This window comes from Octopus sinensis, linkage group LG7 (genome assembly GCF_006345805.1).
Source record: "Octopus sinensis linkage group LG7, ASM634580v1, whole genome shotgun sequence".
Taxonomy (NCBI): Eukaryota; Metazoa; Mollusca; class Cephalopoda; order Octopoda; family Octopodidae; genus Octopus; species Octopus sinensis.
In genome coordinates this window covers 52,794,790-52,820,151 of record NC_043003.1, presented here as the reverse complement: position 1 = coordinate 52,820,151, position 25,362 = coordinate 52,794,790, and the positions used below count along the sequence as shown (strand labels likewise).

Sequence of the window (25,362 nt, the reverse complement as noted above, 5' to 3'; positions counted from 1 at the left end):
TGAGCGTGGACGCCAACTCCGCCGCCATCGACATACGATGCATTTTATGCATTAAAATGGAATAAAAAATGATGTTAAATTATTTTTAAAATCGTAGACTCATCGTTGACGCGCGCTAATAGTCAGACGGGCTCGATATGAATCACGACTATAAGATACCCGAATTTGGTTAAACTGCACCGCAAAATGTGGGAAGAGTTAGGAATCTAAATTGAAGGGGACAGACACTCACACAACTAGAGTTTTATATATATAGATATATAATTCCAAGAGAGTTAGAGGTTGTGAATCCAACCAACTAAGGGATAATATCTGTTCAATATACTGCTGGTAGAATGCCCAATTGGTAGAATACCAATTATTAAACCTTTTTTTCATTGCATGGTAATTACACTACTGAATGTAATAAATGAGTAAGGGTAAAAAGGTATTTTACCATTAATTTATACAGCAATAAGAAAATGGAGGGGATCAAGAGGTGGTATTCATCAACTTTTGGACATTATATTATGTCTGTTTATTCAGTTATAACAATATACATACATGTATAACATATTATGCTTTACATATATAATACTAGCAGTATCGCCCGGCGTTGCTCGGGTTTGTAAGGGAAATAACTATATAAGCATTTTTAGAGAGTTACTTCCTTTATAGATGCCAATTCGGGCTTTCTTAGCCATTTCTGTTTTGGTGTCTTTAAGCCATGAAGTCGTTGTTCTAAAAGAACGCTGGTCTCCTTGACAACGCATTACGACGTTGATTTCCTTAAACTCCCTTCCCCACAGCTTCACGAGGGAGGGAAGAAGGGGGAGAAGCAAACACAGGTGCAGGTGTTTGAGCGTGGACGCCAACTCCGCCGCCATCGACACACGAAAAATTATGCATTAAAATGGAATAAAAAATGATGTTAAATTATTTTTTAAATCGTAGACTCATCGTAGACGCGCGCTAATAGCCAGACGGGCTCGATATTAATCACGACTATAAGATACCCGAATTTGGTTAAACTGCACCGCAAAATGTGGGAGGAGTTAGGAATCTAAATCGTAGGAGACAGACACTCACACAACTACAGTTTTATATATATAGATATAAAATATAAAAATACCAGTAATTATTAAAATATATAATGTAGTATCTTACAGCTGTTTCAGCCAAGAGGCCATAGTACCCCACTTTACTTCCATCCCTTCAGTGAACTGAAGTATTTGGTAGATAAAATTAAGGTACTTAATCTTAGAGTTTACTCTAACCCACTTATTGTGGACAGTTACTTCAAGCCCTCAGTACAAAATATATCGCATGTTTATATACTGCCGGCATCAGTTGTTAGTTGTCGGAGCACTGCATCCTTCAAAACTTCCATGCTTTCTGAGATTCGCCAACACTACACCTGATTTTCTCCCCTCCATACACACAAGCATGTATCTGACTCATGCATTGTTCGCTTTCCAGACATTTGTACATTACTGCATGTGCTTTATATGCACTGTCTGACAAGTTGTGGTGCACCTGAGCACTGTATACAATAATTTCATTGTTATATATATGTTTGTATATAATTATTATAATTATACAAAAAGAAAAATACGAACTACTACAGTAATCCTCCCTTCTCAACACAGGAAATATGTATGTACCTATGGGTATGTTTGTGCATAAATATATATATATATATATGCATATGCGTGTGTGTGTGTGTGTATGTATGTATATATATAAATACCAGAGTGTCATGTTCGTTGACACCACCCCTGGAGGTGAACTGGCGCACCGCTTTAGAAGGACCCTAGACAAACTTAAGCTAAGGATTAAGGTTGTTGAAAAGCCAGACAAACCTATCAAATCCATAATAGTGTTGTTCGCGTTGTTGTTGTCGTCTATGTTGTTATTGTTGTTCGTATTGTTGTTGTTGTCACAAGTGTTGTTGTCATTGTACCTATTTAAATTCCAACGTATTTTTGTGAACGACTTTTCAATCTCGGACAGACAGTCGATGGTATTCTCCTTACTATACACTGCATACTTTGGTGGTAGTTGAAGTATCGATATTTCGTCTGGGTCCGTTGTTACTCCCCCATAGATGTTCGCTTCATTGTCCTTATTGAACTTTTCTGGTAGTAGGTCATCTTCCATAATAATTCCATTTATTGTATCTGAATACTTCTGCTTTTCTTCCTTTGCGAGCTCATATTGATGTTTCTGTTTCAACCACGACAACTTCCTCTTAAAATGGATATTGCACAGGTGTATTACGTGTCTGCTTTCTTCAGATATTATATCCATTAGTGTGGTTTTCTCCTTTCGTGTGGTGATGTTCTTAATTTCTTTTTAAAATATACGTTTACGCTTCTCTTGCTCGCTCAGCTCTCTGTATATTTTGTTTTTAATATTTACCATCAGCGTCCTTTCTAGCCTTTCAGTCTGTCCTTTAGTTGAGATCAAGCCGTTTAACGTTGGCTGTGACCTTGTTGATACATATTCTGGACGAGACACATTGTTTTATAAAATGAAGCTGTTGCGTTGTCACGGTTTTCCTTGGGCAACAGTATACAGTGTCCTTCAGCTTCTTGCAAGCCTGGCTATGGCTCACGTTGGTACGTTTATATATTTGTTGTGCAGGATTTTTTATGTGAAGTCGTGTGTTGAAACAGATATTGTTATATTTCGGAATGGTCATTTTGCCAGTTTAGCCAATAAAAACACACGCACTATATATTTGGTGTTATTTTGCTTCAGTGTAATTTATTTTTTACATAAATCTTAATCTTATTTCAGCCAGAGTTCTTTTGTCACACTCCTGTGACCGCATCAGTGGTTCTTTATTTTCTTCTTTCTTATTTGTGTCTCTCCTTACTAACCGTCAGCCATTTTGTATTTCTATTGTATGTCTTCATTTGCGCATGCTTATATCTCTATGTGCGTCTATGTTTAGTTAGTACTGGGGGGGGGCTGTAATATTTGTATATTTTTATGTATGGATATGTGAGTTTAATGCCTCAGTGGATATATAAAATTTTTGAAAACATATTTCAAATACAATATTATATTTAAGTGAACAAGTGTCCACGTAGCAAATAAATTTCAATAAGATTTGTACAACACTTTATGCACTTCAATCTTGTATTCTACTTACAGCGCCATTTGGTTAACTGCGAATCAATATCAATAATATTGCTGATAATCTGAAATGGTTGACTAAAACGTGGTTCATCTCGATACAGTGAAATCATCAAAGCTCCTTGAAGACCTTTATGGCTAAGATTACGTTCTCCTGAAATATAAAAGTGAAATAAACAAAACAAAAAAATTAGTTCTATTTTACATTCAGTATTTCTACACAAATTTAAAAGAACTTTATTGCAATTTGATTTCTTACATAGGCACAAGTTTCAATCAATTAGAATTTCAATCAATATAGTACTCAAGATGTTTGATCAATTCATCATTAGTTAATTTTTCACTAGTATCAAATTCTAAATGTCACCAAAATTATTTATTTAAAAAAAAAATGATCAAGAACACACACACACACACACAAAATAAATTAAATTTGGCAAAAAAGCATTGAAATATTAAAGTTTCAGATTATGAAGAAATTACTGTTATGTATTTGTTCTGATTCATTATGTTCTGAGTTCAAATACTACTGGGGTCAACTTTGCATTTCTTCCCTCCGAAGACGATGAAATAAAGAACCAATCAAATGCAAGGGTCGATGTAATCAACAAAGCCCCTCCCCTCAAAACTGCTAGCCTTGTTCCAAAATTTGGAAGAATTATAATTGTTTTTGTGTGTGTGTTTTTTTTTTGTTTTATTTTTAACTAGCAGTATCACCCGGCGTTGCTCGGGTTTGTAAGGGAAATAACTATATAAGCATTTTTAGAGAGTTATAGCCAAAAATTAGCAAAAAAATGCATTAAAAATGGAAAAAAAAAATTATGGTAAATTTTTTTTTTAATCGTAGACTCATCGTAGACGCACGCTAATACCCAGAAGGGCTTGATATGAATCACGACTATAAGATAATAATTTGGTTAAACTGCACCGCAAAATGTGGGAGTAGTTAGGAATCTAAATCGTAGGAGACAGACACACAACTTCACTTTTATATATAAAGATGTGTTCAGAATTGTAATTTCCTTTGACATTTCTATTATACTTGTTCGTATCTCTAATCCTTCATTTGGTTAGTTTCTTCTCACATGATAAATTTTTGCAGTTTGCTACTTACAAACCTTTCTTTAGATTTTAACATATCAATGAGAGTTGAACTATTTCTATTCTCACTATACAGCAGAACACTTCCAAACAATTTAAATAGTTTAAGAGGACCTTGTCATACATTGGTCATAAACATATCATGTAATCAATGGAAAAGGAAGTTCTAGATATTGCTTCTTTTGATTGCTTCCTCCATGTGATTTTTTTTAAAAATTCATATTTTATATGTTTCATTCAGTGTCAGTGCTGTGACACCAACATTCTGTATAGCTTACCTAATGTAGATATACAGTAGAAAGTCATAAAACTGCTGTAGTTGTCTCGAGACAGCATCTCATATAGATATATATATAGGGCTAAAAAGAACAGAAGCCTATCAAAAGCAGACAAAAAGTGTCCAACAGCACCAGTAGAATTACTAAATCTAGATTTCTGCTTTCTTGAACTTCATCAGTAGAAAGTATCTCCTTGTAAATGCATGCTTAAATAAATTTAGCTTTTACTTATACAGAAAATTAATGATAGAGAGAATGCAATTTTTGAACTAATACTGCTCCCATCACTTCTAGCAAAGTTTTACCTGCTGGCTATTTGCAATACAAGTGCACAAGCATAGCTAGAGGTGGGAAGAGGGAGCAGTCCACCCCAGCTGGCAATTTTATAGGAGCAGCACCACTTTTGGGTCTGTTGTAGGTAATATGCATTTTCTGTGGAGGCCCTGGGACAGCAAACTGAAGGGCTGCCACAAGCGGCACACACTCTAACTACACTTGTGCACAAGTGATTTATTGATCACTGTTTTTCTCTATCAGTAGATGCTAAATTTGGCTAAGTATGTGGTTGCTAGTGAATCCTTGCTTCTGATAATGTGTAAAAAAGCAGAAATCTAGATTTAACAATTCCACTGCTGAACACTTTTTGTCTACTACTGATATACTTCAGTGCTTTATAGCACTATACATCTATACAAGATGCTGTCTCGAGATGAGTACTGCGTTTTGTGGGTTTCTACAGTATATCCACGTTAAGACATACAGAATGCTACTTTGAACTAATACTGTTTCATCACTAAAAGTGGATATATATATATAATGAGTTTCTGCACTGTTTTCATCCACCACATTCACTCTCGAAGCATTGGTAGATTCAAGGTTATAATAGAACCCAAAACCATGCGATTGCAAATTGAGCTCTGTAACCACACAGTCATACATACACCTTTAAAATTGTTTTCAGAATAAGACATCATCATCATAATCATCCTCAACAGCATCCTGAAGCAGTTTGGATGAAAATTAATTTCATCATAATGACTATTTTTATTTATATATTCATTTTTTAAATACTTTTTAAGCTCAAAATATGAAGGTATGCAACACAATAATGTCATGAGGTATTTTCTCCTTCAATCTATCGAGTCTGCTAATCCTCTTAGGTTTATCTTTAAAGAAAAATTTCTTTCCAGGTTTTATGCTTGCTTGTGAGAAACACAAGAGATCTTTCTGAATACTGCATGGCAATCTATAGCGGATTTTATCAATAATTTCTTAGAGTCTTTTAGGACTGTTTACATCAACATATTTTAGGAACCAAATAATTCTAAGAGATAATCCACATGATAAATAAGTATGAGCCGACAAGGAAGACTCTTGACCTACAGGAAATAATAGGCAGATTAGTCTCAAATCACACCTTGCCATCTTAAACAGAGATACATTCATTGATCAACGTACTCTCTGACGTCCAAAATGACAGGATATTCACAAATAGAACACCTAAGAAAATAGCTCTACTGAGTTGACCTTTGGCTAAACAGTAGCAAGAAGATGAATAGCCACCAGTATACTTAATGGATGGAGCATTAAAAAGGCAAAGTAATATATAATGGAGTAAGATGTGCTTACATCTAGTTACATTTTACTGGTATGATAACGCTTAAATTATTTGTCTCCCGGAGTTGTCTCCCATAGTTTAGAAAATATATTAATCAACTTTTTCCTCACTGTCATTATTCTTCAACTTTTTAACAAACTTTGCTTTATATATGTGTGTGTGTGTGTGGAGGCGTAATGGCCCAGTGGTTAGGGCAGCGGACTCACGGTCGTAAGATCGCGGTTTCGATTCCCAGACCAGGTGTTGTGAGTGTTTATTGAGCGAAAACACCCGAACCTCCATGAGCTCCGGCAGGGGGTGGTGGTGATCCCTGCTGTACTCTTTCACCACAACTTTCTCTCACTCTTTCTTCTGTTGGCATGCTAGCTTAGCCAGTGGGGTGGCTTCATTTGAAGGCTAAAACAATGCGAAGCGCATTGTGACCAGCGATGTGTAGCCACATCTGATAGCCTGGTCGGTCACGGGGATCACAGTGGTATATATATATGTATGTATATATATACGTATATATATAATATATATATATATAATATATATATATATATATATATATATATATATAATATATATATATATATATACTGCATTAAATATGCATATATATGTTCATTCCTTTTCAAAGTTTTTATCCAGGGCAATTGTCATTGTGGCTGCTCCACCTTTGTAACATCACTGCAACCACAATTCAATAGTTTGAATTTCAACATAATCTTTCAGAACTCTACTTGAAACTCAAGAGTTAACGCTTTGGTATCTTCATGTAAGTGCAGATAAAGTATTTGTTTTACTTTATGAACAACATCTGTATGAGATAATGTACTAACTAAAATAGGGGCTAAAATCAAAAGTAAAGAATTGAAAGAGAAAAGCTATTTTACTGTTAAAAATAAATGAACTGCTTAAATTGTTTTAAAAATTCAAGAAAACCAGTACAAAATTTCTGAAGATATTTTGACAGGAATTAGTGAATATATAAAAATTAATGGAATGATGTTTACCTCTTTCAAGATATTTTGCATGAATTTCATCAGAAAATATTGAATCGAAATTTTCCTATAAGACAGAAAGAAAAAAAAGGACAAAATTATTATCTTATCAGAGAAAAGTTTGTATTCTTGGTTTTGATTTTGGCGTAATTTGATGATCCTCATATGAATATAGAATATAAAAAAGCATCAATAAAACATTATTAAAATCTTTTGTTCTTGTTTCATTTACTCATCCAATTAATAAACTATTTTATTGATCACTTAACAAAATAATTATCCAGAATTATTTTCCTGTCTACTTATCTATTTGTAGATCACATCTTATAATAATTTTAATCCTCCATCATTAACATCCAATCTACTGATATTTATCATCTGTCACAGTTGATGAAATTGACTGACATACCAAACAACTAACCAAGGACTGACAGTCTGATTTCTCTTATCACCGATACATTATTTTGGAAGTTTTTACAATATACTTAAATAGGTTAGTCAAAAAGATCAACCTATCTGAAGAAAGTGAAAGTATTACAAGTTGGGGAAAAAAACTTCCCACTATAAGCAGCGGCAATAGGGTAAAAATTCAATAAATGCTTTTTAAGTTTGTAGCAATAAGTCCGACTCCCATTGTTCTTAAAAGGCCACACCAGTACGCAACCAAAGACTGGCCCCCATCACCAATACTTGAAGACTACCTTGCAATTGAATCCAGATTTTGCTTCTCATTATGTGCTCTCTCTAAGGCAGCGAGCTGGCAGGAACGTTAGCACATTGGGTGAAATGCTTAGCAGTATTTTGTCTGTCTTTACGGTCTGAGTTCAAATTCCACTGAGGTCGACTTTGCTTTTCATCCTTTCGGGGTCAATAAATTAGTACCAGTTGTGTAATGAGGTCGATCTAATCAACTTGCCTCCTCTCCAAAATTTCATGCCTTGTGCCTAGACTAGAAAAGATTATGAGCTCTGTCTAATGATGACTGGTGTGCAATGACCTTTAAACTTATGCACAGAAATTGGGGGCAGGGGCTCCAAAAGGGGTCTCAAGGAGTAGTGTCCCTGCCTTCCTGACCTAGTTTTCCACAACATTTCTTAAAAATTGTAGTAGAGGCCTTGGTCTCGGGACCACACATGTCTAGAAACTGAGGTTGGGGGTAAGCAAGGGTATGCTCCCTGTAGAAAATCCAGCTCTAAAAAAGCCACATGATAGCAAAGGAGAATGGGCACCAACCAGCCCAAAGGTTAGGGTGGGCTGTACCTGCCTACCTCGGTTGTTATGGCATTGAAGTAGATCCGACCACCCCTGTTAATGGGGACAAAACCTGGATTTAAAACAGTGGATGATGATGGTTCACCATCTAGTGGAAATCTCATCCTTGAGAGATACCCTGATACCCTCTATCTGTCAATTTTTTATTTAGACTCTTTTCTGTTATCCAGGGTCATAATACAGTATTCTGCATTGTAGCATATTATTTCTTTACTTTTTTTTTTTTTGGTTTTCATTGGTAGTTACTCCCGATAAAGCAGTAAGTGAGTATCAATAAAACATTCATTGCAATATGGTTTGTTTAATAAGGTTGCGAGCTGGCAGAATCGCTAGCATGCTGGGCAAAATTCTTAGTGGTATTTCATCTGCCGTTACGTTCTGAGTTCAAATTCCGCCGAGGTCAACTTTGCTTTTCATCCTTTCAGGGTCGATTAAATAAGTACCAGTTACGCACTGGAGACAATATTATCGACTTAATCTGTTTGTCTGTCCTTGTTTGACCTCTCTCTGTTTAGCCCCTTGTGGTCCCCTACCAAAAAATTTTGAACCTTGTGCCTAGAGTAGAAAAGAATATGGTTTGTATATTTCAGGTATCAATAATTCTGCTACACCCAATAGGTATAATTCCTTGCAATTATCTGATCTGTTTATTCAACAATAAACAATACTTGTCACTTTTTTTCCCACAAGGAAATACATTGAATTTGATGGGATTAAGAATTATTTTAAAAATATAGTCAAAAAGCAGGCATAATAACGTTAAAGTTTATAACACTTTATAATTCTGTACATAACAAATAACTCAAACTAGATTTATGAATGAACCATCTATAATGCAAAATAATCAGTCAGTTATAAATAAATGGTGGTGGTGAAAATTATATGCAGTTATGTGCATTGGGTCAAACAAAACACTATATTTTTCCTAATAAACAAAGTGTTTATGGCACAGATTCAACTCTAGACCATGAGCTTTAAAATAAAGAAAAATAAGACTTTCATGATTTATCTATTCATACATACATGAAAAATAAGTTAATTTGTTTCTAACCTTCTGCTTTAAATATTCCGCCATCATCACCTCATGTTTTTTGGGATCATTCTCCTTCTGCAAATAATCAGAAATGGATTTATATATATAAATACACACACAGTATATATATATATATATATATATATATATATATATATATACAGTTAATCCAAACATGAAAACACAAAGAGAAAACACAACAACGCGAGGACGTGGAACAAATATAGTATTATTGGACGCTCAGGAAGGAAGGAAAGAAGGAGGGTTTAACATTTTGAGCGGAGCTCTTCGTCAGAAACATAGGAAAAGGAAAGATCCAAAGAAGGGAAGACAGAGGAAAAAAATCGCCAACAGTACACACGCAGTCACATTTTATATATACACAATATATATATATATATATATTGAAATGGCAAAAATACGTCACGATGTGTTACCGCTACTGTATATAACTCACTTTGATATTTATCATTGTTTGATTTCACTTTTTCAATATCAGCGGCAGTGGACGCTGGAAAAAGTATAAGTATTTGTGAAGGAAATCTAATTCTCGGCGACAACTATGATTGTCACACGCTGACGAGAGGTCAATACCTCGAAACTCGAGTCCGTGTGTATCATAAGTTGAAGACGGGAAGGATGACTTCCCTTTGCAAATACTGACAGGACACAGATAGTGTGTCTATGGCCAGCTGGAGGAGTGTGTCCTCCTGGGGCTAAAAACTACAGTAGCATCCACCCTTAGGGGTTAGCCATATTGAAATGGCAAAAATACGTCACGATATATATATATATATATATATAATATATATATACATTATATACATATATAATATATATATACAATATACATATACAATATATATATATGTGTGTGTGTACGTGTACATATATATATATATATATATATACAATATAATAATAATAATCATATACAATATATATATATATATTATATATATTATATATATTTCAGCAAAACAATTTAGATTCAAAAGAATATGGTACTTAACTTAGATACACCAGAATTTTTTATGGTATTAACCATAAAATTATGTGGGATGATTGTACTAAACTACTGATCCATTCTTGTTGCTTTTTTCTTGGTTATATATATATATATATATATATATATATATATAGTATATATATTATATATATGCACAGTATATATATGTAGGCGTAGGAGTGGCTGTGTGATAAGTAGCTTGCTTACCAACCACATGGTTTTGGGTTCATTCCCACTGCATGGCACCTTGGGCAAGTGTCTTCTATTATAGCCTAGGACCGACCAAAGCCTTGTGAGTAGATTTGGTAGACGGAAACTGAAAGAAGCCCGTCGTATGTGTATGTATATATATATATATTATATATATATATATATATATATATATATATATATATATATATGTATGTGTGTGTATTTGTTTGTGTGTCTTTTTCTGCATTGTTACCCTTAACTCTGTTTTTTTGTGCTTGTGCGAATATAGACGTGTGTATGAACCTTTAAGGTGCGCGTGCGTGTGTGTGTGGGGGGAGTTGAATGTATATACATATACATTTGGCGAAGGATGAGAGTGAGGATGTGTACGTTTTCAAGTGAGGGTGGATGAACGTATACTTTTAGGGGCACGCACATGGGTGTTCGGGCGCACATGTGTAGGTATGAGCAGGCGCGCTTATGTGAATACTATGAACTTTTTTACCTCCTTACTTTACTCCCTCCCCTTACTTAGCGGTCATTCGACTAGTTCTTTTGTCTTAATAACGGTCAATCACACAGTAATTTCCCTTTGTATAACAGTTATTTTTCATAGCATTTTTCCGATGGCCAGATTACTGAAGAGATGGCGGCGTGGATTTTCACCTCGGCATCCGAAACTCGGAGTTTTATCATGGCTACCGAATAATTGTCACATATTACATTTACAGATATATATATATATTTACAGATATATATATATATATATATATATATATATAATGATGACTATTAAGTTAAACTCACACACAAAATATCAACAACAAAGATGAATAACGATATATTAAAAAACGGCCTAAATTCTTGGCCTATTGAAATTATATCCTTTGTTACAGAGAAGGTAAAATAATCGTCTGGTCGTAACTGGGACTAATTCTAAATAAGAAGGGGAGACAATTTAAAAAAAATTAAGAATTCTCCAAATTTGACAGGCTATTAAGGAAAAGGGTAGTCTAACTGTAATGAGACAGTTGGATGGCTTTGGACAGGTGTTTCAGCCTCAACAGAATCTATTTATTGAAGCAACGCATGCTCACTATTATTCTACAAACAATGTCACACTACTTACCAATGCTGGCTTCCGAAGTGATGCGTCCAACCATGTTTCTACAGCCTCTTCATATTTTTTCCAGAAATTAAAACCTTCCTTTTCTAAACCTGGTGTTCTTTCTAACCACCTCTGGAGTGAACAAAAAGCAAAAATATGTAAAAGTAAAATACAATGGTAAGTTTAAGGATTCTTCCATCTTCCATAATAATAATAATAATAATCCTTTCTATTATAGGAACAAGACCTAGAATTTTGAGAGGGGGGGAAATCGATTACATTGACCCCAGTACTTGACTAGTTGTTTATTTTATCGAACATGAAAGGATGAAATACAAAGTCGATCGCAAGAGAATTTGAACTCAGATCATAAAGACGGACGAAATGCCGCCGAGTACTTTCCTCGATGTGCTAGCGGTTCTGTGTGTTCATCGTCTTTCCATAATAATAATAATAATAATAATAATAATAATAATAATAGAAGCAATAAAAAAGAGTGCAACTGTTATCAAATTAACGATATTTCTGCATCTCGTGTCACACTTTTCTTTATTGCTTCTTTACTTTCTGGAGGAGTAACCTAAATCCTATGGATATTAATAATAATAATAATAATAATAATAATAATAATAATAATAATAACAATAATAATAATATTTTCTGTTATGAACACAAGGCCTGAAATTTTGTGGAAAAGGGCTAATCGATTATATCGCCCTCAGTGCTCAAATGATACTTATTTTACCGTCCCCCAAAAGGATGAAAGGCAAAGTTGATCTCGGCAGAATTTGTGTTCAGAACACAAAGAGCTGGAAGAAAATGTAGTTTTGCAAATTGCGATATACCTCTAGATTAATTTATCAAAGGTTATATAGCAAGTATTCCAGCTTTCAGAATCCCTTAAACCATACATATTTGCATACACTATCCACTGGAAAAAAAAAACTTCTAAAATATAACGAATACACGAAAAGACATGCGTCAGCCAGAGTTCTCTCTCTCTCTCTCCCTCTCTCTCTCTTTGAGCGAAATTTAGTCCACCTTCCTATCTTTTGCAAATCAACCGTAAAGAAATTCCTCATTCTTTTGGAGCCTAACTTATCTAAAACTGTGGAGAAATCATTTAGCTTCCTCCCTGAGCTAGAACGGTATACTTCGTTTACCTGTCAGTTGTCATCTCTATTAGACTCACGTTGCACTTCCGAACAAAGGCTAGAAATGATTATCAGATAGGTGGGGTTCTGATCTTGAGGACTGTGCATCTACTTTAGGCCGTCTCTCTCTTCCCTGATCAACAGTTCGACCCTGAGTTGTATCTTTTGCTTCATCGCAAACGATGCGTATTAGTTTTATATTGGGTTAGTGGATACTTTGTGCTGGAGAACCTTCTCCTTTTGTTTGTAGTACCCATAGTTCATAGTTTGTTTGATTGCTGGAGTCAGATTTGGGTCTTTTTCAGTGATCGAGTCTTTTGAGAACTGTGAACGTTTCCTTTTGATGGCCCAGAGGCCAACCGCTGTGCAGTGACAATATTTGACCGTATCCAATCGAAAATATCATCTCTACCAAAGCAGTTGGTTTGAATAGTGACGCTTTAACAAGAAACAGTTGGATTAAACTTACATATACTAATATTATTTAGCACTCTAATATTTTTTATTCTTTCTTTTGCAGATTATTTTATACCATAATAGTTAAAATCGGAATCGATTTTACAATCTTGAAACACTGCATGCTGAATTAATTCAAAAGAGGCTCTTCAGTAACGGAAGTAGAAAGAAATATTCGTTCTATCTATGAAAAAAAAAAGCTTTAAAATTTTGTATGGTTCAAAGTATAACCACAGGCATTATGCATGTCTTGAAGTAATCATAAAGAAACTAGGATTTCTCGGAGATTTCTAAACAGATTTGATTATTTAACCGATTTGACTATTTAACAACTGGTTTCATCTGAAAGTGTGGAATACAGTAAAAAGACCCATCCAGCAAATAGTGCAGCGTAACTTTGCACCCAGAATCACATTTTGGTTGGATGCCTTAGGACACTGAGAGAAGGCTGATACAAGTGAAGACATAACAAGGTTCTAGCAGAGATTGCCAAGTGGACTAATCTGCAAAGAATGAACGCTAATAGACACCAGCCTCCGCTAGCAAAGGGTATCAAATCCCCAAAGGAAGGTGACAGAGTTTCCAAAACGAAAGCAATGAAAAGGGACCCGTTTTGTATTTTGCATTCAGCCTCAGAATGAAGCATGTGGACCTGAGGAACAGACATGTATCCTCAGAGGAGACAGTGATAATATCACTCCGGCTAGTCATGTTCCTGCTCTCCAGGAATACAAAAACAATCAACGTTGTTGAACTCACATTGCCCTAAGAGGACAGACAAGAGATTTCGCACCAGATAAGGAGATCGAAATACCAAGGCTGGCATGCGGCCTCATTCCCCATTGAAGTCAGCTGTCACGGCTTTCCATCTAGATTAATGCGCTATTTTGTACAGATGTGTCTCCAACCCAGACAACTGAAGAAAGCCATCAAAGAAATAGGCACGGCACTGAAACTAGCTCAAGATGGCTATAGATGATGAGAGACTGCAAGTGAAACCCTTCTGTTGGCGAAGACTAGCTCACTCCTCGCTTCTCTACTCAGGAGAGGCGTACGGGCTAAGGGGCAAAACGCTTGTAACTCTGAATTACCTGCCGACGATATATATATATATATATATAGAAGAGCTTGCAAAACCTCTGAGTAACTCCTTTCTGTGTGGGGAAAAGCATTTCTGACGTTTATTTCACCTAAGTTATTTGCTAACACGGGCAACGTTTCTGTTAATGCTACAAAATATATTTCACTTCGATGACCTTCAGATATTTCATACCGGCTTCCAGTGAAATTCTCTTTTATTTTTACTACCGGCATTGCCACACTAAAGACGTTAATGCTATGAACTACAATAACATTACCTCAACCAATTTGAAGAGGGAAGGACTATTCAAGGAATCTTGAAGCATTTTTACGGATTCTTCGTCATTAAATACATTTAGATAATGTTGCTGGTTATACTTAACACGGTTGCTCTGGAATAAAAAAAAAATTAAAGTGAGATAAAGAAATTATAAATATGAAAACTGAACATGACAAAGTTGTCAAAACACTGGAATAAAATACAGAATAAGCAAGATATTCTAATAAGAATGCAACAATGGCCAAAATATGAATATATTAAGAGGGGGTGGGGGAAACTAATAATATAGGAAACTTATTTTCAACGTTTTTTCTCATTGGCGCAGGTATAGTTGTATGGTTAAGAAGCCCGCTTTGCAACCATGTGGTTTTTGGTTCAATCTCAATCTCGGCACCTTGGACCAGCTAATGCTTTTCTCAACGTATATGTATGTATATAAATACATATGTGCATTGGAAAAAAGAAACTTATTTTGTCCTCATCAGGGACATCTATAACATTTGACTAATCCCAAAGAAATAAACGGCCAATATATTTATAGACTCAACAAATACAATAGCTGAAGAGAACTGGAGACATTATTCCTTTATTTATTCTTTTACTAATTCCAGCTCGAGAGCTGCGACCATGCTGGGGCATTATACAATGATCTTAAAACATAAATATTTTATCTGGTTTAAATATTATATTTGTAAAAATCATGATCCTTCTAAACACCCACTGCTCATCTTAGCGATCTTTGAAACATGCCACCCCTTATGAGATCACGACACACCGATGGGGATGCTGTTGTCGAGATGAACCATTGGTCTATCATATCTGCTGCGATATGGATGCGAGTACATTAATAAAAATAAATTCCTAGAAGAATAAAAATAGCTATTACGTAGAATTTATCACCAGAGAGAAGAAAATGAGTAAAGGATGAATGATTTTCCAGAGTTTTTACCAGTATCTTACACTGTATATGAATTAAGAAAATGGACGTATTCACTATATAAGTTCTATGAAATAATTATAAAACGTACATCGAAACATTTCCTCGAAACACACACACACACACACAGTGCAGGGTTGGGCAAATATAATAACATTCTTGGAAAGGAAGTATCAAAGTCAGTCATGGGATTTCTAGGAACCACTTCCAGTCCTACTCCACAGTCACTTCATTGCGGGAAAATGTTAGAAGTAAACTGAGTTTAAATTATTGTTGAATTTATATCAGTGTAACAGAAACCCTATCCACGCGATGTTATTTCAGTAATATAAATGTTTATAAACGTTTAATTTACTGACAAAAACCATGCTCAACTAGTCCAAACAACAGCTGGTTGTAAAGTAATTCAACACTCGTTCAAAAACCTCGCAGCCAACACAACCAGCATACTAGCGAACTGTTAGCAATCATAAACATTAAAATGAAGAGGAAAATATGAATGTTATAAATAAATGGTAAACTTATTGTCTGCGAAAGACGACGTTGAAAACCATCACAATTCATGATGAATATCGATATTAAATAAATAGTTAACGAATAATGCTTACGAACCACATAGTTCCGGGTTCCGTCCCACTGCGTGGCACCTTGGGCATGTATCTTCTACTGTAGCCGCGATCCGACCAAAGCCTTGTGAGTGGATTTGTAGACGGAAACTGAAAGAAGCCTGTCGTATGTGTGTGTGCGTATATATATATATGTATGTGTGTGTGTTTGTGTGCCTATGTTTGTTCCCCCAACATCGCTTGACAACCGAAGCTGGTGTGTTTATGTCCCCGTCACTTAGCGGTTCGGTAAAAGAGACCGATAGAATAAGTACTAGGCTTAAAAATAATAAGTCCTGGGGGTCGATTTGCTCGACTAAAGGCGGTGCTCCAGCATGGCCGCAGTCAAATGACTGAAACCAGTAAAAGAATAAAAGAGTATATGAAAATATATCGAAAAACCTAATCTTCGATTATTCCTCGATAAATCCATTAAAGCTTCACTCATGAGTTTCAAATCCATCTTAAACTTCTATTTATCAGTTAGCATTAAAACTCTAATAAGGAATTATTGAATTTGTTTATGTTACATGGGTTGCTAAGAAATCATTTTTAATCCTTCTACCAGAAAGTAGAGATGATATTGTGATAGGGACGATTTAGCAGCAACTTAAGACCCCGTGCAAATCAATGCACTCGGCCCTATTTATTTATTAACACCAAGCCACAGCATGCATAGATTAGAACTGGTCCCCAAGATACTCCAAGGATATTTCTCAATAGTTGAATCTTGGTCTAAAAGGGTTGCAAAAACCACAGACACTCCTCATCCCTCCATTCTTAGCAAGTAAAAAGATACCACATATTTATAACTGTTTATCAGTCTATGTGCGTTTCTAAAGTCGTGTTAGTGCACGGACAGTGTTTCAATAAAAATGGAACAATTTCTACAAATTTTGAAAGGAACAAAAATGTAAATAGCGAGAGCCTTCTTTTATATAACATCCATCTGAAAGTAGCTGCAGTAGCATAGCTAGAGATGGAGCGAGTGTGACGATGTGCCCCGAGCAACAGTTTTATGGGGCAGGTACTTTTGAGTTTGTATTAGCTTGTATAGGCTTGGTGGAGGCTGGGGCGGGGAGCAGCAGACCCAAGGGCTACTCCGGGCAGAACACACTCTAGCTATGCCGCTGAATAGCAGTTATATTGAATACTGAGAGTGTTGCAATTCATTCTGGAATCAATGACTGATTCTTCATTTATTTTGAATTTACATTTTGCTAACATCTTATAAATCAATAAAAAATTATTAAATTAACTCTTTGTCCTAAATGTCCTTGCTTGTTTTCGGACTTTTAGTTATCCCTTGTTTCACACATTTTAAGTAATATGAAGCTTTGCTTTCGTAAGTCCTAGGTTATTCTAGTGGTTGAAAAAATTGGGAACGCGCATTATATATGATATATAGATGCCAAGAAAATATACCCTGAGTATCACGTCAAATACAGAACAGGCAAAGGGGTAAAATTATGAATGTATGTACCCAGAATAAGATGTTAAAAAAAAAATTTAATTTCTTATGTTTTAGTGATTATACTTACCTCTTTTACTCCAAATTTGTTTTCTAACAATCGAAATTGCAAACTCTGGAAGCCCGAAGCCGAAGAGAGGTAACCACTAGCAAATATGAAAATAATATCTTTTTAACGAATAGGAAAATACATACAAGAATTAAGAATGTTCATAGAAATTGTATTTTTTACCGTTGAATTAATCATTCTTATTGTAGATTCCTCTTGAATTCTGTAGACACTTAAGTATGTTTTGAATATTATATAAAAAAATAAACGTATTTTCCAGTTATATAAGTACTGGAGATAACAGTAAATGGTAAATGTTAAGCTCTGCAGTAAATCACTTGCAGCAAACTATACTGAAAAGTATTGATTGAATTAAAAAAAACGCGTTTTTTATATATATCGTTTGAAAAATAATAAAATACACACACACACACACACACACACACACACGCACACACAGTTGAAATTTATAGAAAAACAAAAGACAAAGATAGATGTATGAATATATATATATATGAGTGTATTTTTCCTTTGTTAACAATTAACATTATACCATTTATTCTTTTGAAAAATATCAGTGAAATCTTCGAAACATGTGTCGGAAGTAAAAGTATTTGAATTATACCTGTGTTAAACTCCATTTATATATATATTGTTATATTCGGGGACGGGTTATATGGTGCTATTTATTTGATCTTCACTTTAGCTTTATTATCATTATTAGTTATGGCTTATTTGTCAGGGTTCTTTCGTCACACATTCTGTGAACTCTTCAATGGCCATCTCTTCTTCCCCATGTCTCCTCTTCTCTCTGGTATGGTCCTGTCTATTCCGTCTTATCTTTATGCGATATGTATCTCTATCTGTGCATGCTTTTGCGTCTGTGCTTATGTATGTGTCTTTGTTTGCTCGTGTATGGGCTTGTATATCACATTGTTTGTATCCGTACCTCCTTTTTTCTTTTGAATTATTCTGTTTTAAGTTGTCAGGTGGGTTGGGGTGTTGTTATTCCGTTCGCGTTTTCTGTTGAAGCTCGGTCTACTTTCTATTACGTCTGTGGCCCCCGTAATCTATGTGAGTGTTGTGTCTTTTCTATGTGTGGATAGGATTTTAACTTGTACGTCATCTTTCGAGACGCCATGTTTTAGCTTAACATGTTGACATAGCACTGACGAGCTTTTCTCCTTCTTTACTTCCTGCCAGTGTTTATTTATCCTCCCTCCTACGCTACGCGCTGTCTTTCCAATATATGTAGTTGTCCTATTTCTGTAGTATATCTGCTGGCTTACCACACGCACTATGCAGTTCTTATCAGCTACAGGGGGTCCTTTAAATTGAGTATGTTTAACAGATCAGGAATTTAAAGAAGTTCCTGTCCATTCAACTACTTTAATCCGTAGATTCAGTTTACCTAAGGCTTTTATAAAATAATACACTAGTTTGCCTCTAACATCGCACTCTGGTAGTTTCGGTTGTTATACCATGGGCTGGTCTTAACTATATTCCTTTTAGTCCTTTCTATACTATCCCATGATTTACTCCTGTGTAGCCGGCAGAGCCCATTTGCGTCATTCTCTATGATAGTCTTGAATTTTATCATGGCTCCTTTGTACACCTTGATCCTGTCTCTTTGACTGTACCCTTAGGACTGCATGCGGTGGATGAAGTGCTGTATGTGTTTCTCTAATTCTGTTGGGTCACACATGTGGGACACGTTTGTCATTTCCCGTATCAAATCCGCTAGCAGGATACTGAACTGGTATTATCGGCAATTGTTCGTTCCGGTGGTTCAGTTATTTAGAGGCCATGGGTTTGGCGTAGTGCGATTGGAGAATTTGAACTTTGTTATTCCTAGTTTCCAGCAAGGTTTCAGTGTCCCCCACCCCAAAAAAAAGACAGATAGTCTGTGGTTCGGATGCTTAAAAAAAGAAAAGGAAAAAGGAGACACGGATGCAAATAGTGATATACAAACTCATATTTGCGCATACAAGACAGACATGTACATGTCAAACACATAAACACGGGCAGACGCAAACGCATGCGCAAATAGGGATGAGTACGTAAGTACGACAAGATGGAATAGACAGGACAAGATCAGAGAGAAAAGAAGACACGTAGAAGAAGAAATTGTGACTGAAGAGGTCACAGAATGTGTGAAGAAAGAGCTCTGACAAATAAACAATATTAATGATAGTAGTAGTAGTAGTAGTAGTAGTAGTAGTAGTAGTATAGTAGTAGTAGTATTAGTAGTAGTAGTAGTAGTAGTAACAATAATAATAATATTAATAATAATAATAAAATAATAATAATAATATAATAATAATAATAATAATAATAATAATAATAATAATAATAATAGTAAAGTGAAAATCACATAAACAGTGCGTGTGTTTATTGACAAAATGACTTCCCCAGTTATAACAATATTTGTTTCAACACATGAGTTCATATAAAAGAATCTTGCAAATCAAATACATATTGTTATATAGAAGATATAAATTGCAGAGTTAAACTTATAGTGTACATCTCTACTAGGTATACAGTAACTAAACGAGCTGCCAGTGCTTCAACAAAATACAGATATTGACAATATCAATTGCAGTTAACTGCTTTTGAATCGCATGTCAGGGGAACGAGGAGAGAGAAGGGGGGGGGGATAAATAGTGAGCGGTACACTGTAAAAAAATAGCATTTAATGGGACATCAAAAGCATTTCAAACAAGCAGTAATTGGTATGGTTATAATCTTTCGGACTATTTACTTTATTTTGGGGGCAATAATCATGCTTCTCTGGCCAAGTGAAAAAGAGTTTTGTCACCTTTGATTTATAAATAAAGATTTCAAAGTTCGAATACAATCTGGCACTACAGGAATAGAAATGCTTGATGAAGATAGGAAATTAAACCGATCAAAACGTTGAGTTGATGTAAATAAATAATTTTAACAATGATTTCATATCTAAAAGTGGGGTTAATAATCCGAAAAATTATAAACTTATTAGCAACTGTATAAATCAGATATTTAGACATTGAAGCATACACAAGAACGACATTGATTTTCGGAAGAAAGCGGTATAATTTATTGAATCAATCACAGTATATTATTGGTGCTGATTATATAAGCCAGAAAGGCTAGCTGATAAAAACTGAAAACAATATAACATCAAAATAGAAAGTGTAAAATGTCTAGTGTTAGTTTGTATTGCTATTTATCTCAAATTCTTCCCGTTTCTATTTCCCTGGTTTTGTCGTATCTCGTTTTTAACTAGCACTACACATTAAAATACATTACACACAGTCCCCAGCTTACGAATGTCCGACTTACGAACATCCATAGTTAATAACCAACCTCTGTGAAGCCTATTATATTAAAAATTCGTGTTACATACAGTAGTTGATTTATAACAGAATAACTTAGTGATGCATATCAACACATTTCAATTTTTAACCAAGACATCCATCTGGTATGCAACTGATTAATAAGAATGGGTGTGTTAAACTTCAATAAGTATAAGGTAGCACTTCTTAAAGATAACACATCTTAAACAGCTTAGATTATATATTATATATTATCTAAACTGTTTAAGAAGTGTTATTGTTATCTTAAGTTTCTGTTACTTGGACGCTCTCTCTCTCTCGCTCTCTCTCTCTCTCCCTTTTTCTTCCCCTTCTCTGTCCTTGAGTTATAAATATTCTAGTTATACTCATCGTGATCATTACTATATTATATTTTACTGCTTGTTTCAGTCACTGAACTGCAATCATGCTGGAGCACCACCTCGAACAAATCACCTTCAGTACTTATCTTTTAAAAGTCTGATATTTATTCTATGAAACTCTTTGCCAAACCGTTAAGTTACGGGGACGTAAACAAAGCAATAAGGGTGGGCAAATGCAAACACACACGCATATCTTCGAACCATGCTAGCCGGAAGCACATAACTCTTTAATGCTGGACGTAAATATTCAATCTTAGTTTGGTGATGGAAAAAAAAGGGGGGGGGCGAAACGAAGAAAAGCCCTTTCTTAAAAGAGAAGAGTTGTCTCAGTCCATAGGTATAGCGGATTATTCAATAGACATAACTTAAGGGTCTCGTTCAGTTGTTCGCCTAGTGTCAAAAAGATATTAGTGTACACCCCAAATCCCAGCATAGAGGCAAGATGCTCATGTAGGGCTAGCAGTGAGTACCCAGTGAGTGGTCGATGAAACGTAGAGGCTGTGATTAACGAAGTAAAGGCAGTTTTGTTCAGCTACAATAACAACAGCAGCAACACAGGAACGCACACATAGAAATATATTGGGATAACGGAGGGCTCCTTTAAGGCCAGGTTAAATTATTACAGGTCCTCTTTTATGATTCAACGTTACATTAACCAGCTGTATATGATAATTAAGAGGAAGGAATACTATACAAAATCACCAGGAAACTGTTGGAACAAACTGGGATAAATCTGAACGGAAGCAGACGGAACAAGCTTTAATTAGTCAAGAGGAGAACAATTCTAAAAAAATTCACACTATCTGGATGCCTTCATCAACTCAAGGAGTGAAATTGTTAACCGCTGTCCTGATGATAGAATATTCCTTTTGGAAACATAGTCTTCTCGGTTTTCAGACTAGGAAACAGAAAATATGTACGCAAGAACAGCTGACCTTCTGCCATACTGGAATCGTACAACGGGACAAAGCACCCTTACCCCTCCCAGAAAGGGGTTGTTTTTTTTGGCCCGTTCCGTTTTTATTTCACCATCAAGCTAATCAAGACCGTATATTTACCTCGTGCATTAAGGAGGCAATGCGCTTCTGGCCAGCATGTCTAAAGCGTCGGTTTTGCCATGTGTAATACTAGAGACGAAACTAGTCGTAACTTTCTGATCGGTTATATGGTATAACCAAAAATATTCTTCTTGACAATATAAAAGTATAACCGCTCAAATTCTCTGTTTTCTGATTTATAGACAACTGACCGATATATATATATATATATATATATATATATATATATTATATATATATATATGGGTATGTTGTGCAAACAGGCAAATAAAACTCAAAATATGAGTATAGGTATATTTTTATTAATATTTAGCAGAAGCAACAGAGTGACTCAAGGTACTAGTTACAGGTTGAAGGTCTGCGTGTTTACATAGCTGTTGATAAATAAATATATTTCTTTAATGGAATGTTCTGGAGCGAATTATAATAATCCTTTCTACTATAGGCACAAGGCCTGAAATTTAGGGAAAGGGGATGAGTCGATGACATTGACCACAGTGCATAAGTGGTACTTAATTTATCGACCCCGAAAGGATGAAAGGCAAAGTCGACCCCGGCGTCATTTGAACTCAGAACACGAAGACAGATGAAATATCTGTTTCTTTATTGCCCACAAGGGGCTAAACATAGAGGGGACAAACAAGGACAGACAAACGGATTAAATCGATTACATCGACTCCAGTGCGTAACTTGTACTTAATTTATCGACCCCGAAAGGATGAAAGGCAAAGTCGACCTCGGCAGAATTTGAACTTAGAACGCAACGACAGACGCAATACCTATTTCTTTATTACCCACAAGGGGCTAAACACAGAGGGAACAAACAAGGACAGACATAGGTATTAAGTCGATTACATCGACCCCAGTTCGTAACTGGTACTTAATTTATCGACCCCGAACGGATGAAAGGCAAAGTCGACCTCGGCGGAATTTGAACTCACAACGTAACGCAGACGCAATACCGCTAAGCGTTTCGCCCGGCGTGCTAACGATTCTGCCAGCTCGCCGCCTAAGAACAAATTATAATATCACGTGGATAATTCAAAAATTTCAAAAGTTCGTCCGTTGTCGTTCAATAAGCAAATACTTAGATAAATAAGAAGAAAACAAGGAAAAACAAAAGAATATTGTATGTGACATCACACACGCATACACATACTCACATATACACACAAACATACTTAGATACACATATCAAAGCAAAACAAACACCACAAAATTCGCACATATGAGAGAATGTGCACATGAATTAGGTGTATGGGTTTGCATGCATGTATACAAGGATACACGTATACATGGTCACACAGGTATACATACACACACGTATGCATACATACATACATACATACATACATACATACATACATACATACATACATACATACATACATACATACATACACACATACATATATATATATATATATATATACGTGTATACACATATATACATATAATTATGCATATATACATATACATACACACACACACATATCTATATATACACAGATGCAGTGTATACATAGTACACAAACTCACGTACACACCCCCATCCATACAAATATATATATACACGTACACATTCATTCGTTATAGAACATTCCACAGGGAAATATATTTATTTATAAATCAACAGCTATATAAACAAGCAGACCTTCAACTGGTAACTAGTTTGATAAAGTGCCAACGCATAAAACTTTCAGCCCTTAGGCCACTCTGTTGCTTCTGATATATATATAGACGCAGATGTGGCTGTGTGGTAGGTAGCCTGCTTACCAACCACATGGTTCCGGGTTCTGTCCCACTGCATGGCACCTTGGGCAAGTGTCTTCTACTATAGCCTCGGGCCGACCAAAGCCTTGTGAGTGGATTTGGTAGACGGAAACTGAAAGAAGACCATCGTATATATGTGTGTGTTTGTGTGTCTGTGATTGTCCCCCTCCAACCATCGTTAGCGGCTCAGCAAAAGGCGCTTACAAAGAATAAGATTTGTTCGACTGAAGGCGGTGGTCCAGCATGGCCGCAGTCAAATGACTGAAACAAATAAAAGAATAAAAGAATATGTGTGTGTGTGTGTGTGTGTGTGTGTGTGTGTGTGTGTGTGTGCGCGTGCGTACAGATTTTGGCTAAACAATGATGGCGAATAAGTCCTATCTTAGACGTATTGAAAATGATAATAATAAATGTTGTTCAAATATAGAGCACAACGTTCTTCTTTAAATACAGATTAGATTTTGTTGTGAACAATCCGGTTCAATGTTTGCTTTGAACCGTATTTATGTAAATAATTATGTAAAAAAATAAATAAATGCTTTGATAGCGGGTTTAATTTAATATTTATTTTATCATTAAATTTTGTTTTACGTACATTTTAAAATTATTTTTTTATTTCTTGTTCTACTCGGATCCACAATGAACTATTTGTGAGAAAAGGCAACAAAAAACAATAAGGAAAAAAAAAGAGAAGACATATACACATGTCTAGTTATGTTTTCTAAACAGCCATTGCGAATATTAAAGTCATAGTAACCCGACGTCTGTTCCATGTAAAAGGAGTATTAGTGTTACTGAACTTTAAATAAATTCAATCTTGGGATGAATATATCTTCTGCTAGTATTTATCTATGTTGTTAGTGATCACGAAAATATTCTATCAAAACTTATGATCTATTGGGTTGTCCGGAAAGTTCGTGCCGATTTATAGTAGCTTACCTTTCGACTTATTTTAGAACATGGTTGAGTCCATAAAATAGGATTTGACTACACCTCCATTTAGAGCACTGTTTAAGCTATCTTTTCGTGGAAGAAGGTTTATGTTTCTATAACCTGTGTTG

General features: G+C 35.3%; 1 protein-coding gene across 2 annotated transcripts in view; it reads right to left on the bottom strand.

Annotated features, from left to right (window-relative positions):
- The window catches only part of LOC115214025 (tryptophan 2,3-dioxygenase-like), a 141,498-nt gene that overhangs the window by 12,880 nt on the left and 103,256 nt on the right, over nt 1-25,362 (bottom strand). For both annotated transcript variants that reach the window (XM_036504787.1, XM_029783046.2), the window contains 6 exons: nt 17,774-17,849; nt 14,689-14,802; nt 11,742-11,852; nt 9,430-9,486; nt 7,119-7,173; nt 3,140-3,277 (listed from right to left, as the gene is read on the bottom strand). In XM_036504787.1, the coding sequence (XP_036360680.1) occupies nt 3,140-3,277; nt 7,119-7,173; nt 9,430-9,486; nt 11,742-11,852; nt 14,689-14,802; nt 17,774-17,849 (551 nt within the window). The remainder of the gene's footprint in view (nt 1-3,139; nt 3,278-7,118; nt 7,174-9,429; nt 9,487-11,741; nt 11,853-14,688; nt 14,803-17,773; nt 17,850-25,362) is intronic.